General features: G+C 43.7%; 1 protein-coding gene across 1 annotated transcript; it reads left to right on the top strand.

Annotated features, from left to right (window-relative positions):
• The first annotated feature begins 1,420 nt into the window (after positions 1-1,420).
• si:ch73-40i7.5 (amyloid-beta A4 precursor protein-binding family A member 3) lies at positions 1,421-15,448 on the top strand. Its single transcript, XM_035798958.2, has 11 exons — positions 1,421-1,724; positions 2,271-3,442; positions 6,220-6,250; positions 6,370-6,515; positions 7,040-7,126; positions 10,570-10,758; positions 11,181-11,360; positions 11,971-12,183; positions 13,170-13,289; positions 13,704-13,844; positions 13,962-15,448. Exons 2-11 carry the CDS (start codon positions 2,387-2,389, stop codon positions 14,031-14,033), a joined length of 2,235 nt encoding a protein of 744 aa, XP_035654851.1. The 5' UTR covers positions 1,421-1,724; positions 2,271-2,386; the 3' UTR covers positions 14,034-15,448.
• The last annotated feature ends 1,974 nt before the right edge of the window (positions 15,449-17,422 follow it).

Raw genomic sequence — 17,422 nt, 5'->3', positions numbered from 1 at the left:
GTATTACATTGTCCCCTCCCTCACTCCCTCCCTCACTCAATCTACACATAATACCCCATAATGACAAAGTACATTTCTTAAAAAAAAACTGAAATTACATTTACGTGAGTATTCGGACCCTTTACTCGGTACTTTGTTGAAGCACGAAAAGCTTCAAGTTCCTTGGCGTACACATCACTGACAAACTGAAATGGACCACCCGCACATACAGTGTTGTGAAGAAGGAGCAACAGAGCCTCCTCAACCTCATGAGGCTAAAGAAATTTGGCTTGTCACAGGAAGGCCAAAAATTTCAAGGGCATCAACCACCCGAGCCACTGCCTGTTCACCCCATTATTGACCAGAAGGCGAGGTCAGTACAGGTGCATCAAAACTGGAAATTTGTTAGATATTACTGCACTGTCGGAGCTAGAAGCACAAGCATTTCGCTACACCCGCAATAACATCTGCTAATCAAGCGCATGTGGCGTATAAAATTTGATTTGAGAAACATCCCTACAGCATGATGCTGCCGCCACCACAATGCTTCACCGTAGGGATGGTGCCAGGTTTCCTCTAGATGTGACGTTAGTCATTCAGGCCAAAGAGGTCAATCTTGGTTTCATCAGACCAGAGAATCTGGTTTCTTATGGTCGGAGAGGCTTTAAGGTACCTTTTGGCAAACTCAAAGTGGGCAGTGGCTTCCATCAGGCCACTCTACCATAAAGGTCAGATTGGTGGAGTGCTGCAGAGATGGTTGTCCTTCTGGAAGGTTATCCCATGTCCACAGAGGAACTCTAGAGCTCTGTCAGTGACCATCGGGTTCGTTGTCACCTCCCTGACCAAGGCCCTTCTCCCCCAATTTCTCAGTTTGGCCAGGTGGCCTGCTTTAGGAAGAGTCTTGGTGGTTCCAAACTTCTTCCATTTAAAAATGGAGGCCACTGTGTTCTTAGGGACCTTAAATGCTGCAGACATTTTTTGGAACCCTTCCCCAGATCTGTGTCTTGGAGATCTACGGACAATTCCTTCAACCTCATGGTGTGGTTTTTGCTCTGACATGCACTGTCAACTGTGTGACATGTGTATGCCTTTCCAGATCATATTCAATCAGTTGAATTTACCACAGGTGGACTCCAGTCAAGTTGAAGAAACATCTCAAGGATAATCAATGGAAGCAAGATACACCGGAGCTCAATTTCGAGGCTCATAGCAAAGGGTCTGGATTCTTGTGTAATAAGTTATTGATATTTTTTATTTTGAATAAATTAGCAACATTTTCTAAAAGCCTGTTTATGCTTTGTCAATATGGTGTATTGTGTGTAGATCATTGAAATGTTTATTCAATTTTAGAATAAGTAACGTAACAAAATGTGGAAAAGTCAGTGGGTCTGAATACTTTCCGAAGGCACTGTATGAAGTTCAGTTTGACAATAGATTGAGCATGACTTAACTCAGTTTTACGCATGCGCACTAAGTCAACATTGTTTGTAGCGGCAGAGAGAAGACCACCGAAACAATTTATGTAACTCTGTAGTAGAGATGCATACAACAGCAGCATTTTATGTTTCATACACGAGACAGACGTACTGCTAATTGACTCAGCACAGTGTTGTTAAAAGTGTAGCTATTACTACGAAGACACTGCTATATTGCCGACTTGTTTCGTTGCAAAAGAGTTCCCAGCCACGTCAACTTCGTCCGTGGCAGTAAAGTTCAAGCATTCATCGGATCCAGAATTTAACAGGGTGAGCATCTGGATCATGTCAGTTAGGGTGGTACTGCCAATATCGCCCAAAATGTCCTTAACTTGTTCGCAAACCAGCAGGAAGATTACTAAAGCTTATTGGCTGTAAATTAGCTGAAAGTCAGCTGAGTAGCTAGCCATACTTGCTAACGCGTTAGCTAAGCTAAATGAAGCTAACGTTAGCAAATTAGCTCTGGAGAAATATGGAGAAAATTTTACAATGACGACAGTAGCTTAATACGAATACAAACATACCGTATTGTCAGGCTCGTTTCACAAAGGGGACTTGGTGTCACATGACCATAACATGTACTTTGAGCCTGAAGCAATATAGCAGTACTTCTTTCTTGGACATAGGTCAATGAAGACAAAAACAGGGTGCTTTCATTATCCCCTGCACAAGAAATGGGGGATGTGAAAAGCATTTACAATTTTGATTACTGTAGGATAGTGTTAGACGATATGCAATTTGATGGTGTAAATATAAATTATTATTCATTAAGTAATATATTTTAATGTATGTTTTTAAAATTGTCTACTTTCACAGTGAAACAGTATAGTAACCCCTTTAAATGGCTCAACCTTTGCCGAAACACCCCACAAGACATTGAAAGGTGCTTGTATGTGGAGTCTCTATCATGTCAACTTGTTGATGTGTTGCCAATGACCCGTACTCCTATCCAGAAAATGGAGCCCAATAATTGCCCTGCTGGAAACAAGGTGGAACAAACAGATTCCTCACCTCAACAGGAGAACACTGCTTGTGGTGGACCTGCTGTAGGTGATCCAGACAGTCAAAGCCAGTCACATAAAGCTGCCTCCAAGGCTTCCCACCCTGAATCAGAGGACCTGGACTCCTTTAACCTGATAGAGCCCCCTCCTCTGGACTGGAGGTCAGACGACTCTAGTGAAGCAGGGTCAGTGGAAGAGATGGATGATCCCAGCTGTCCTCCCTCCTCTGTCGCTATGGACAGTCCAGAGGATGTACTAGGTGAGTCCCTATCTGCCGTGGATGGAGTAGGTGAGTCCCTACCTCTCTTGGACACCAGTGACACTGTAGCTTTACCTGTGGCAGTTAGCCAGGAGGAGCTAATCAACTTTGCTCCTGAGGATAGAACCCCAACTGAACGGGTCCTGGATCCTTGTGAAAAGGAAAGAGTGGTGGAGGAAGAGAAGAAGGTTGAGATCTGGAGACCAGGTGACGAAGACCACACTAGGATCCGCCACCTGTTGAACCGACTCCAAGTCATCGGAGAAAGCCCTTTCCCCAGGAACTCAAGCACTGACCCTACACCATCAGCGTTCTCTGAGTCCTCGGACTTTGACCCTGCAGGCCCATCTCTGTTGACTGACGTCAGCCCTTTCCTACCAGAGCAGAACCTGAATCAGGCGTCGGGGCTGCTGTTCTCTGAAAGTCAACAGAGAGACCTATTAGGGCTGCTGGAGTGTACAGAGATCGGGGTTCCCCAGCCCAGTCCCTCTGATACCCATGTTCTTCCTTACATGGCCCGGAGAGAAGAGATGGATGCGGTGGTGTCTGTCTCGTACAACCAGGAGGACGGGGAGAGGTTCTGGGACCACTTTGGGAACAGCGGGCGGCTGCGCCACATAGATGACTCCGTTGACTCTAGCCCCGAGGATGAGGTCCCAGAGCCTGTGTGGATGAAGTTAGGGGAGGAGGCTCCAGAGGAGGTCAACGATGCAGAGAACAGTGAGCGGGTAGGTGGGACATGCTGAAAGATGGTTATTAATGATTAATGGTGGTGTTATAATACTGAACAAAAATATAAACATCATGCAACAATTTCAACGATTTTAAAATTCATTAGGCCCTACTCTCAGGAGCACAGCCATGGGTGTGCCTGGGAAGGCATAGGCCCTCCCACTTGAAGAAGCCAAGGTCCTGGGCTGTTGTGGTTACACGTGTCTGCGGTTGTGAGGCCAGTTAGACATACTGCCAAATTCTCTTAAACAATGTTGGAGGTGGCTTATGGTAGATAAATGAACATTCAATTCTCTGGCAACAGCTCTGGTGGACATTCCTGCAGTCATCATGCCAATTGCACACATCCTCAACTTGAGACATCTGTGATATTGTTGTGTGACTAAACTGCACATTTTAGAGTGGCTTTTTGTCTCCAGTACAAGGTGCACCTGTGTAATGATCATGCTTTTTAATCAGTTTCTTGATATTCCACACCTGTCAAGTGGAGGGGATTATCTTGGCAAAGAAGAAATGCTCACTAACAGGGATGAAAAACCAATTTGTGCACAACATTTCAAAAATACAATTTTTGTGTCTATGGAACATTTCTGTGATCTTTTCTTTTGCTCGTGAAGCATGGGACCAACACTTCACAATATTTTTTGTTAGGTAAAGTATAGAGGTCGACCGATTATGATTTTTCAACGCCAATACCGATTATTGGAGGACCAAAAAAAAGCAGATACCGATTTAATTGGCTGATTTTAAAATAAAAATATATGTGTATTTATTTGTAATGACAATTACAACAATACTGAATGAACACTTATTTTAGTTTAATATAATCAATCAATAAAATCAATTTAGCCTCAAATAAATAATGAAACATGTTCAATTTGGTTTAAATCATGCAAAAACAAAGTGTTGGAGAAGAAAGTAAAAGTTTAAAGGTTTAAGTTCCTTGCTGAGAACACTAGGCTACCCTGGGGCGGCACTAGGCTACCCTGGGGCGGCACTAGGCTACCCTGGGGCGGCACTAGGCTACCCTGGGGCGGCACTAGGCTACCCTGGGGCGACAGGGTAGCCTAGTGGTTAGAGCATTGGACTTGTAACCGGAAGGTTGCAAGTTCAAACCCCCGAGCTGACACGGTACAAATCTGTCGTTCTGCCCCTGAACAGGCACTGTTCAGGGGCCGTTATTGAAAATAAGAATTTGTTCTTAACTGACTTGCCTGGTTAAATAAAGGTCAAATAAAAATAAGAAAGCTGGTGGTTCATTTTAACATGATTCTTCAATATTCCCAGGTATGAAGTTTTAGGTTGTAGTTACTATAGGACTTTCTCTCTATACGATTTGTGTTTCATATACCTTTGACTATTGGATGTTCTTATAGGCACTTTAGTATTGTCAGTGTAAAAGTATAGCTTCCGTCCCTCTCCTCGCCCCTACCTGGGCTCGAACCAGGAACACACCGACAACAGCCACCATCGAAGCAGCTTTACCCATGCAGAGCAAGGGGAACAACTACTCCAAGTCTCAGAGCGAGTGACGTTTGAAACGCTATTAGAGCACACCCCGCTAACTAGCCATTTCACATCGGTTACACCAGCCTAATCTCGAGAGTTGATAGGCTTGAAGCGTTGCGAAGATCTGCTGGCAAATGCACAAAAGTGCTGTTTGAATGAATGCTTACGAGCCTGCTGGTGCCTACGACTGCTCAATCAAATCATAGACTTAATTATAACGTAATAACACGCAGAAATACGAGCCGTTGGTCATTAAAATGGTCGAATCCAGAAACTTTCTTTCAGTGAAATATGGAACCGTTCCGTATTTTATCTAACGGATGGCATCCCTAAGTCTAAATATTGCTGTTACATTGTACAACCTTCAATGTTATGTCATAATTATGTACAATTCTGGCAAATTAACTACGGCCTTCGTTAGGAATAAATGGACTTCACACAGTTCGCAATGAGCCAGGTGGCCCAAACTGCTGCAACTGACTGCTTCCATGGAATGCAAGAGAAGTGACAATTTCCCTAGTTATAAGAAATTCATGTTAGCAGGCAGTATTAACTAATTATGCAGGTTTAAAAATATATACTTGTGTATTGATTTTAAAGAAAGGCATTGATGTTTATGGTTTGGTTACATTGTTGCAACGACAGTGCTTTTTTCCGCAAATGCGCCTGTTAATTCATCACCTGTTTGTCGAAGTAGGATCAATGAGAAATTAACAGGCACCGCATCGATTATATGCAACGCATGACACGCTAGATAAACTAGCAATATCATCAACCATGTGTAGTTAACTAGTGATTATGTTAAGATTGTTTCTTATAAGTTTAATGCTAGCTAGCAACTTACCTTGGCTTATTGCTGCCCTCACGTAACAGGTAGTCAGCCTGCCACGCAGTCTCCTCGTGGAGTGCAATGTAAGGCAGGTGGTTAGAGCGTTGGACCAGAAGGTTGCAAAAACGAAGGTAAAAATCTGTCGTTCTTCCCCTGAACAAGGCAGTTAACCCACCAACCCTAGGCTGTCATTGAAAATTAGAATGTGTTCTTAACTGACTTGCCTAGTTAAATAAAGGTGTAAAATATATATATATTTTTTAATCGGTGTCCAAAAATACCGATTGTTATGATAACTTCGGCCCTAATTAATCGTCCATTCCGATTCATCGGTCGACCTTTAGTAAAGTATCAATTATTTTGCTGATGATTGATTGGTTCAAATGAGCTGTGTCTTTTACTTTGTTCAATTATCATTGACCTCTTCACTTACAGGGCACAGAGGACCACCCAGCCTATAAAGATGGTAAGCTAAACATAGGCTATGTAAAACTTCTGTGCTTCTTTTATTGGAATCTCAATAATAATAATAGCAGTAATAGCAATAGTAATACATTTCTGTTAAGTCACTTGTTTTTGTGTCAGTGCCTGGCCCCTGTGACCCAGATGACCTCCTGGATGGGGTCATATTTGGGGCAAAGTACCTGGGCTCCACCCAGCTCAAGTCTGACAAGAACCCTTCCACCAACGCCCGAATGAAACAGGCCCAAGAGGCTGTGGACAGGATCAAAGTAAGTTTACTTTTGGCATTTTAGTCATTTAGCACATGCTCCTATACCAAGCAACTTACATTTTGGTACATTTATCTTAAGGTAGCAAGGTAAGACAACCACATCTCAGTCGATTGAGACTGCTAGGGTTTAGAGTGTGCTGCGGCAGAACCTTGTTTTTTTCCCCGCTGTGGGTTGGTGCATCAGTAGAACTTTTCCTCAATAACGCATCTATGACTGCAAAGTAAGTGCTAGTAAGAAAAGAAAGGCGCAAGTTCAATGGCAGGGTGTTTTTTTCCCTTCTACTTTTTGAAGAGGTAGGTTTCTAGACGTGGTTGGAGGATTGGCAGGGACTGTGCTGTCCAGACGTTAGGGGGAAGCTTGTTCCGCCATTGGGGTGCCAGGATAGAGAACAGCTTTGACTGGGATAAGTGGGAAGTGGGGGGGCCATAAGTGCCAGAATGGGTCAGACAGATCATTCTGCTAAAAAGCGGTGATCTGCTTTAGATTGTGTCATCAAAACATCTGCTCTTGTCTTTCTCCAGGCCCCAGAGGGAGAGTCTCAGCCTATGACTGAGGTGGATCTCTTCATCTCCACTCAGCGCATCAAGGTCCTCAGCGCAGACACACAGGTTTGGTTTGAATGAATGACAAAGTAGCTTAGGTCATTCCTTGAATAAAAGTGTCTCTAATTTGCGTCGTACTCAGCCTGTGCAGTTGAATAGGCAAGTTAATTTTGTGACAGTTTTTCAGCTTTTCCCTACTTAATGGCTGGCTGGTCCTAGATATATAGTGGTTACTGTTAAACTAGCCTGGCCATCTTTGTTGTTAGGCCCAGTGGGAATGGATCTATCATGGATTTATTTCATTAGTGTTAAACTTACACCTAAAGGTTCAGCCCCTGGGTTGACCGTGATCTTGCAGAGTTCCTCCACCTCAAGAATTGCTTTTGGCGAAAGACTCAGCACACGCTGACTGGCTCTTGTTCAGGCAATTGGGAAAGTGCACTCAGGCTATCCGGGAGGCCAAAGTTAGTTACTTTAAGGAGCAGTTCTCTCTCTGTGGGTCTAACACCAAGGAATTCTAGAAAACGGTTAAAGCCCTGAAGAATAAACCTTCCTCCTCACAGCTGCCCATGTCCCTTAATGTTGATGATGTGGTTGTTACTGACAAGGAGTACATGGCTGAGCTCTTTAAATCACCACTTCATTAAGTCAGGATTCCTATTTGACTCAGCAATGCCTCCTTGCCCGTCCAACATTTCCTAATCTCCCACCCCTTCTAATGCGACTATCCCCAATGCTTCTCACTCTTTTTTTCCCCTGCCCTGCTACAAAGTTTCTCCTTGCAGGCAGTCACTGAGTCCGAGGTGCTAAAGGAGCTCCTTAAACTGGGTCAGATGGTTTAGACCTTTCTTTTTTAAGGTTGTTGCCCCTATCTTCGCCAAGCCCATCTCTGACCCTTTTAACCTGTATCTTCTCTCTAGGGAGGTTCCCATTATATTTTAATTTAATTTTAATTATTTAATTAACCAGGTAGGCTAGTTGAGAAAAAGTTCTCATTTACAACTGCGACCTGGCCAAGATAAAGCATAGCAGTGTGAACAGACAACACAGAGTTACACATGGAGTAAACAATATACAAGTCAATAACACAGTAGAAAAAAAAGAGTCTATATACATTGTGTGCAAAAGGCATGAGGAGTTAGGCGAATAATTACAATTTAGCAGATTAACACTGGAGTGATAAATGATCAGATGGTCATGTGCAGGTAGAGATACTGGTGTGCAAAAGAGCAGAAAAGTAAATAAATAAAAACAGTATGGGGATGAGGTAGGTAAATTGGGTGGGCTATTTACCGATGGACTATGTACAGCTGCAGTGATTGTTTAGCTGCTCAGATAGCAGATGTTTGAAGTTGGTGGTGGAGATAAAAGTCTCCAACTTCAGCGATTTTTGCAATTCGTTCCAGTCACAGGCAGCAGAGAACTGGAAGGAAAGGCGGCCAAATGAGATGTTGGCTTTAGGGATGATCAGTGAGATACACCTGCTGGAGCACGTGCTACGGGTGGGTGTTGCCATCGTGACCAGTGAACTGCGATAAGGCGGAGCTTTACCTAGCATGAACTTGTAGATGACCTGGAGCCAGTGGGTCTGGCGACGAATATGTAGAGAGGGCCAGCCGACTAGAGCATACAGGTTGCAGTGGTGGGTGGTATAAGATGCTTTAGTAACAAAACGGATGGCACAGTGATAAACTGCATGCAGTTTGCTGAGTAGAGTATTGGAAGCTATTTTGTAGATGACATCTCCGAAGTCGAGGATCGGTAGGATAGTCAGTTTTACTAGGGTAAGTTTGGCGGTGTGAGTGAAGGAGGCTTTGTTGCGAAATAGAAAGGCAACTCTAGATTTGATTTTAGATTGGAGATGTTTGATATGAGTCTGGAAGGAGAGTTTACACTCTAGACAGACATTTAGGTACTTATAGATGTCCACATATTCGTTTGGAAGTTAGATAGCACAGTGTCCATGAAAGGGCCAGAAGTATACAGAATGGTGTCGTCTGCGTAGAGGTGGATCAGGGTATCGCCCACAGCAAGAGCAACATCATTGATATATACAGAGAAAAGAGTCGGCCCGAGAATTGAACCCTGCGGCACCCCCATAGACTGCCAGAGGACCGGACAACATGCCCTCCGATTTGACACACTGAACTCTGTCTGCAAAATAGTTGGTGAACCAGGCAAGGCAGTCATTAGAAAAACTGAGGCTACTGAGTCTGCCGATGAGAATATGGTGATTGACAGAGTCAAAAGCCTTGGCCAGGTCGATGAAGACGGCTGCACAGTACTGTCTTTTATCGATGGCTGTTATGATATCGTTTAGTACCTTGAGCATGGCTGAGGTGCACCCGTGACCGGCTCGGAAACCAGATTGCACAGTGGAGAAGGTACGGTGGGATTCGAGATGGTCAGTGATCTATTTGTTGACTTGGCTTTCGAAGACCTTTGATAGGCAGGGCTGGATGGATATAGGCCTGTAAACAGTTTGGGTCCAGGGTGTCTCCCCCTTTGAAGAGGGGGATGACTGTGGCAGCTTTCCAATCCTTGGGGATCTCAGACAATACGAGAGGTTGAACAGGCTGGCTATAGGGGTTACGACAATGGCGGCGGATAGTTTCAGAAATAGAGGGTCCAGATTGTCAAGCCCAGCTGATTTGTATGGGTCCAGGTTTTGCAGCTCTTTCAGAACATCTGCTATCTGGATTTGGGTAAAGGAGAAGCTGGGGAGGCTTGGGCGAGCAGCTGCGGGGGGTGCTGTTGGCCGAGGTTGGAGTAGCCAGGAGGAAGGCATGGCCAGCCGTTGAGAAATGCTTGTTGAAGTTTTCGATTATCATGGATTTATCGGTGGTGACCGTGTTACCTGTTCTTGTTCTCCATGGACTTTACAGTGTCCCAGAACTTTTTGGAGTTAGAGCTACAGGATGCAAATTTCAGCTTGAAAAAGCTGGCCTTTGCTTTCCTGACTGACTGCGTGTATTGGTTCCTGACTTCCCTGAACAGTTGCATATCGCGGGGACTATTCAATGCTATTGCAGTCCGCCACAGGATGTTCTTGTGCTGGTCGAGGGCAGTCAGGTCTGGGGTGAACCAAGGGCTATATCTGTTCTTAGTTCTGCATTTTTTGAACGGAGCATGCTTATCTAAGATGGTGAGGAAGTTACTTTTAAAGAATGACCGGTAACGACAGAGCCTGGGCGCGAACCCAGAGTCTCTGGTGGCACAGCTGGCGCCCTTAACCACTGCGCCACCCGGGAGGCCCCTTAGGTCTCTCTCTTTATGTAGTGTTGTCTCTCTTGCCGTGTTGTGTGTGTGTGTTCTATATTTTTTATTTGATACATTTTTATTCCTAGCCCCCTTCCCCGCAGGAGACCTTTTGCCTTTTGGTAGGCCGTCATTGTAAATAAGAATTTGTTCTTAACTGACTTGCCTAGTTAAATAAAGAATAATTAAAAAAGACCAAATAGTGTTAGTAAACAGTTTCTATACATTCATCCCTCCTGCTTCTCCTATAGGAGGCCATGATGGACCACCCTCTCCAGATGATCTCCTACATCGCAGACATCGGCAGCATCGTGGTCCTGATGGCCCGCAGGAAGCCGGCCGTGGGCCGTAAAGGCCAGGAGGAGAACCCCACCGGGGCAAACTCCCCCGGGCCACAGAAAAAGTGCTGCATGATCTGCCATGTGTTTAACTCCGATGATGTGAGTCAGCCAAGTGGAAACCGTTCAACTTTATGTTCAATATGTTTTGTGTTTTTTTGTTGAAAATAATTAGGTTGAACTGTTATTTTAGTTCCGGTGCCAGTCTTTTTCTACAGTACTTGAGCCAACTTGTCGTTGTTTTGCCTAAGCAACTAGGTAAACCAGCTTTATTGAATACAGAAAGAAACAGGTTATTTTTCCATGCCAGGAGTCGATTAACAGGAGGAAACACTAATTAGCAGTTCATTAGATTATTATAGGTAAAGGTTTGGTTTAATAATACGTTAGCCACAGCCTATTTTGTCTACTTGAACTACTCTGTGAGAATGAACAGGTATGTAAAGGATTACAATACTGTTGGCTGCCAGTCTGAAACATGTCTGAACATGCCCATTGACTCACTGTCACTTTCCTGCATGTAGGCACAGGTGATCGCCCAGGCGATTGGCCAGGCCTTCGGTGTGGCCTACCAGCAGTTCCTCCATGCCAACGGCATCAAGGCCAGCGAGCTAAAGCCCAGCGAGTACAGTGACTACTTGGGCACACAGGAGCTCTACAACGGAGACCTGGTGCACTTTTCTGATTCAGATAACATCAGAGAGGTACAGTAACACTCAATTTCAGCACCTTGTTGTTAGGACCAGCCGGGGTGTCCTTTTAAATGTAGGTCTACAAATGCGGTATTCCTCCCTGCAGGGATTCTCAACCTTCTCCTTGGGGACCACCAGACGTTTCACATATTGGTTGTAGCACTAAACTGGCACTACTGATTCAATTAGTCAACTATCACCAAGCCCTTAACTAATCGAATCAGGTTTGCCAATTCAGGGAAACAACAAATGTGTGAAACATCTGGTGATCCCTGATGAGAGCTTTGGGAAGTACTTGCCTAGATAACAATCTGTTTTAACATTTGGTTGTTCATGGAGATAATATTGTCCTTAATAAACCAGAGGTATTTGTGGTTTTACACTCTGCAACAGCCACTTACTCTTTTGCTCAAGAAACTGATGAAACAGATCCATACATTTCATGATTTTAGTGAAATGTACATCAATGTTGTGTAGCGTTAAGATAAAATTATGTTTAAATTGGGTTAGGTACTCTCTGAACTTGTCATCTGTTTTACATCTTGAAATTTGTTTCCCTACTGAACACCACCCAGATGAAATTACATCTTTCTCTTAAACCACCTTCCTGCTGTCTGTCCAGGTGTCCATCTCCAAGGCTCCCGGGGAGATAGTGGGGGTGGCGGTGGTGGAGTCGGGCTGGGGGTCCATCCTTCCCACGGTGGTGGTGGCCAACCTACTCCACGGTGGCCCTGCAGAGCGCTGTGGGGCCCTCAGCATTGGAGACCGCATCATGTCTGTCAATAGCACCAGCCTTGTGGGCCTCCCCATAACCACCTGCCAGAGTATCATACGGGTAAGAGGGGGTTGTGTTGTGCATCTGTGTTTCATTAGTTCCTGTGACTGTTGGCTGTCTATCATGTAGTTTGTAGAATGCACACTAGATGGTGCTGTATTGCTGAAGTCATACAGCAGGGTTCCCCAACTGGCGGCCCACAGGTTATTTTTATTTGGCCCATGTTGACTCCAATGCTTCTCACATTTGTGTGAAGTTGGCTGGATGTCCTTTAGGTGGTTGACCATTCCTGATACACACGGCAAACTGTTGAGCTTGAAAAACCCAGTAGCTTTGCAGTTCTTGACACAAACTGATGCGCCTGGCACCTACTACCATACCTCGTTCAAAGGCACTTAAATATTTTGTCTTTCCCATTCACCCTCTGAATGGCACACACGCATCCCATGTCTCAATAGTCTCAAGACTTTAAATGTCCTTCTTTAGCCGGTCCACTCCCCTTCATCTACACTGATTGAAGTGGATTTAACAGGTGACATCAATATGGCATCAGCTTTCAACAGGATTCACCTTGTCAGTCTGTCATGGAAAGATCAGGTGTTCCTAATGTTTTGTATACTCAGTGTATGATCATATACAAATGTAATCAAGGTTTGAAAGACAGATTATATCTTTTTGGGCTTCCGGTCAATTTGCAGCCCGACCCCTTGACCATCTACCCTAGAAAATAATCTAGTTGATGATCCCTGGCATAGACTGATGCGGGTGACGTGAGATCAATTGGTGGAAATGTTTGCGTTCTAAAGTATCATTTCGGCATGCGGTTGGACTTGATGGTAGGATGTTGGAGTTTTTCACCTAATGTTCTGTGTTCCGCACATGCACGGATGCACACACACAATACCCATTCTGTGAATGCCTTTCTTCATGTACGGAGCACATAATACAGTTAGATAGTGAATGGATACTTTAAGGTGACATAGAAATGTATGTTTCAGGAATCTCTCCAGTATTTGTATGATCCCCTTGTTTTTTTTTTATAAAAGGATTTGAAAAACCAAGCTGAGGTGAAGCTCAGTATTGTCCACTGCCCTCCCGTCACCATGGCTATAATCAAGCGACCGGACCCAAAATTTCAGTTGGGCTTCAGTGTGGAGGACGGTATTGTAAGTGACAGTTACTTTGTATATCATTTTACTCTACATTTAAAAAAAAATAAAAACGATGTATATGTATTCAACTGCCAGACAGGATCTAACATTCAGTTTATTAATGTTTTATTTATGTCAATATTTATTTGGGTCAGGCCCTGTCCAGTCATTAGTGATGCATTTGAGATTATTTTTTGTTTCTCACTGCGAATATGGTCTTCAATAAAATTTATCTGAAATCAATGTGGTCCGAAACTGATTTTTTCGATTGAATAGTACCTGTACAGCATCCATTTTATGAAAGTCCATAGTAGTAAAGCAAAAAGGGTAAATTGCCCACTTTCATAGCTTCACAACCTTCAATCACCTCAACTCTCTCGCGTATCTTTTCATTCTGTATCTTTCTCATACCCATGTTGCCTTGAGCAGATCTGCAGTCTGATGCGTGGAGGGATTGCGGAGAGAGGTGGCATCCGGGTTGGACACCGCATCATTGAAATCAACGGGCAGAGTGTGGTAGCCACTCCTCACGAGAAGATCATCCACATTTTGACTAACGCAGTCGGGGAGGTGAGAGGATTTCCACCCCAAATCAGAAGCCCTAGATTTAATAATTATTTTAATTTCAAGAAGCCTACTTTCTCTTTATTAGCTTTGACATTCATAACTGCTCATCTTTCTGAACAGATTCACTTGAAGACAATGCCAGCCTCTACATATCGCCTTCTAACGGGACAAGATACGCCAGTATTTCTCTGAGAGAACGGAGAAGAGTGCTGCTGCGCTCACAAGCAAACGAGCTATACGCAAGCCATTCTCCAACTATACACAGGCCATTCTCCAACTACACACATGCTCACTCGCAGCCTCATTCTATTTTTTTCTCCCCATATGCAATTGTACTGTATCAGCTGGCTATTGATACACATAAAGGGGTTCTCCACCTGTACAGAATATTTGATGTATGTATGTTGGAATTACATGATGATACAGCACATTTAGATTTTTTTTTTAATAAAACGCAGTTTATATTTATGAGATGTTTTAAAGCAAATGATAACTAAGATTGGCAATAGGAAAAGTTAAGTTATTTTTCGACTATACTAAGCATCTTAACAGGAACAGGATGAGTACGTACAATTGTCTTCTTCCACTGCTCTTTAGTTGCAGATGTGCCTCCGTTGAACTTGAGTTAATGGAGAGAAGCCTTACTTAAGGAAAATATCTCTTGTTGTTTCGTGCTTCCCGCCTCATTCTATTTTGGTATTTTATTAGGATCCCCATTAGCTGTTGCAAAAGCAGCAGCTACTCTTCCTGGGGTCCACACAAAACATAATACAGAGCATCATTAGACAAGGACAGAACTACATACATTTAAAAAAAGGCACATGTAGCCTACATATCAATGCATACACAAACTAGGTCAAATAGGGGAGAGGTGTTGCTTTATCTGTTTTTTGAAAACCGGTTTGCTGTTCATTTGAGCATTATGAGATGGAAGGAAGTTCCATGCAATTAGGGCTCTATATAATACTCTACGTTTTCTTGAATTTGTTCTGGATTTGGGGACTATGAAAAGACCCATGGTGGCATGTATGGTGGGTCAGACCTGTGTGTAAGTTGAGTATGCAAACAATTTTGGGATTTTCAACACTGTTTCTTATAAAAATAAGTGATGCAGTCAGTCTCCCCTCAACTCTTAACCAAGAGAGACTGGCATGCATAGTATTTATATCAGCCCTCTGATTACATTAAGAGCTAAACGTGCCGCTCTGTTCTGGGCCAGCAGCAGCTTAACTAGGTCTTTCCTTGCAGCACTGGACCACACTACTGTACAATAATCAAGATTAGACAAAACTAGAGCCTGCAGAACTTGCTTTTTGTAGTGTGGTGTCAAAAAAGCAGAGCATCTCTTTTTTTCTTTTTTTACGGTTAGACAATGTCATTGACTAACATGCACGTCAACTGGCAACTAAATGAGTTTTAAATTATTACACTGTATCTCTGAACGGTGTACTATTAAAATGCTGAAAGATGCCATTCCCATTTCAGTGCCTGGAAGAATTCATAACGTTGACTTCTGTATTTGCAGAATCAAAGGTAACTTAGCGTTAGAAAGATATGTTTTTAATGACTGCCGTTTTGGATGTTTTATTAAAATCGATCTATCCCTGGCAATTGCCATTGTTTATTGATTATGGACTGGGGATATGTGTGACTAAACCATGTATTATAGGCTGTTTCTCTAATGGTATTGTGTGATATGTCTTGTTGCTCTACCTCTACAGTTTTTTAAATATTTAACTGAACAAGTTCCACAGACATGTGACTAACAGAAATGGAATAATGTGTCCCTGAACAAAGGGGGGGGGGGGGGGTCAAAAACAAAAGTAACAGTCAGTATCTGGTGTGGCCACCAGCTGCATTAAGTACTGCAGTGCATATCCTCATGGACCGCACCAGATTTGCCTGTTCTTGCTGTGAGATGTTACTCCCCTCTTCCACCAAGGCACCTGCAAGTTCCTGGACATTTCTGGGTGGAATTGCCCTCACCCTCCGATCCAACAGGTCCCAGACGTGCTCAATGGGATGGAGATCCGGGCTCTTCGCTGGCCATGGCAGAACACTGACATTCCTGTCTTGCAGGAAATCACGCACAGAACGAGCAGTATGGCTGGTGGCATTGTCATGCTGTAGGGTCATGTCAGGATGAGCCTGCAGGAAGGGTACCACATGAGGGAGGGGGATGTCTTCCCTGTAAAGCACAACGTTGAGATTGCCTACAATGACAACAAGCTCAGTCCAATGATGCTGTGACACACCGCCCCAGACCATGACGGACCCTCCATCTCCAAATCGATCCCGCTCCAGAGGACGATAAACCAGAATCCGAACAATCACCCCTGGTGAGACAAAACCGCTACTCGTCAGTGAATAGCACATTTTGACAGTCCTGTCTGGTCCAGCGACGGTGGGTTTGTGTCGGTGATGTCTGGTGAGGACCTGCCTTACAGCAGGCCCACAAACCCTCAGTCCAGCCTCTCTCAGCCGATTGCGGACAGTCTGAGCACTGATGGAGGGATTGTGCGTTCCCGGTGTAACTCCTGCAGTTGTTATTGCCATCCTGTACCTGTCCGCAGGTGTGATGTTTGGATGTACCGATCCTGTGCTTGTGCTGTTACACATGGTCTGCCACTGCGAGGATGATCTGCTGTCCGTCCTGTCTCCCTGTTGCGCTGTCTTAGGCGTCTCACTTTACGGACATTGCAATTTATTGCCTTGGCCACATCTGCAGTCCTCATGCCTCCTTGCAGCATGCCTAAGGCACGTTCACGCAGATGAGCAGGGACCCTGGGCGTCTTTCTTTTGCCATTTTTCAGAGTCAGTAGAAAGGCCTCTTCAGTGTCATACGTTTTGATAACTGTGACCTTAATTGCCTACCGTCTGTAAGCTGTTAGTGTCTTAAAGACCGTTCCACAGGTGCATGTTCATTAATTGTTTATGGTTCATTGAACAAGCATGGGAAACAGTGTTTAAACCCTTTACAATGAGGATCTGTGAAGTTATTTGGATTTTTACGAATTATCTTTGAAAGACGGTCCTGAAAAGGGGATGTTTCTTTTTTTGCAGAGTTTATAAGGGCACACAATAGCAAAACGTTGCGGAATAGTGAACTAAATATGTTGATGAATATTGAATCCACTTTTGAAATCAGTTATTGCAGTACCAACTATTTTTAGTGTACAGAATTCCTGTTGAAGAATGTGTATGCAATATGTCATAACTGTTTGTTTGATAAGAAGGTGTCTAAAAAACAAAGTGTTGGGCTATTTGTTATACTGCCTTATTCTACACCTAAAATTACCTCTACTTTTTTCTGTTATTGAGTAGTAGTAGTCGATCTTGTGTAACACTGCCTGTCATACTCCTGGTCAATCAGCTTCATTTGTGTGCCAAAATAGAGGTAGAATTGGCTATGCCATTAACCCTCAAAGTTCCAGAATTGGGGGGGGGTTGGCAATGGCAGCCATATTGATCAGGGAGAAATCCAAACCAGTCTAATTGGAATGAATGGCAGTCATCATAATCTTGATTTTACTTATGCAGGAAGATAAAAGTAAGGAATGTAATATATCAGAAATTGTGTA

The sequence above is a fragment of the Oncorhynchus keta genome, chromosome 22 (assembly GCF_023373465.1).
Source record: "Oncorhynchus keta strain PuntledgeMale-10-30-2019 chromosome 22, Oket_V2, whole genome shotgun sequence".
Lineage (NCBI taxonomy): Eukaryota > Metazoa > Chordata > Actinopteri > Salmoniformes > Salmonidae > Oncorhynchus > Oncorhynchus keta.
The sequence above is the reverse complement of the archived record's forward strand: the minus strand, read 5'-3'. Positions and strand labels throughout refer to the sequence as shown.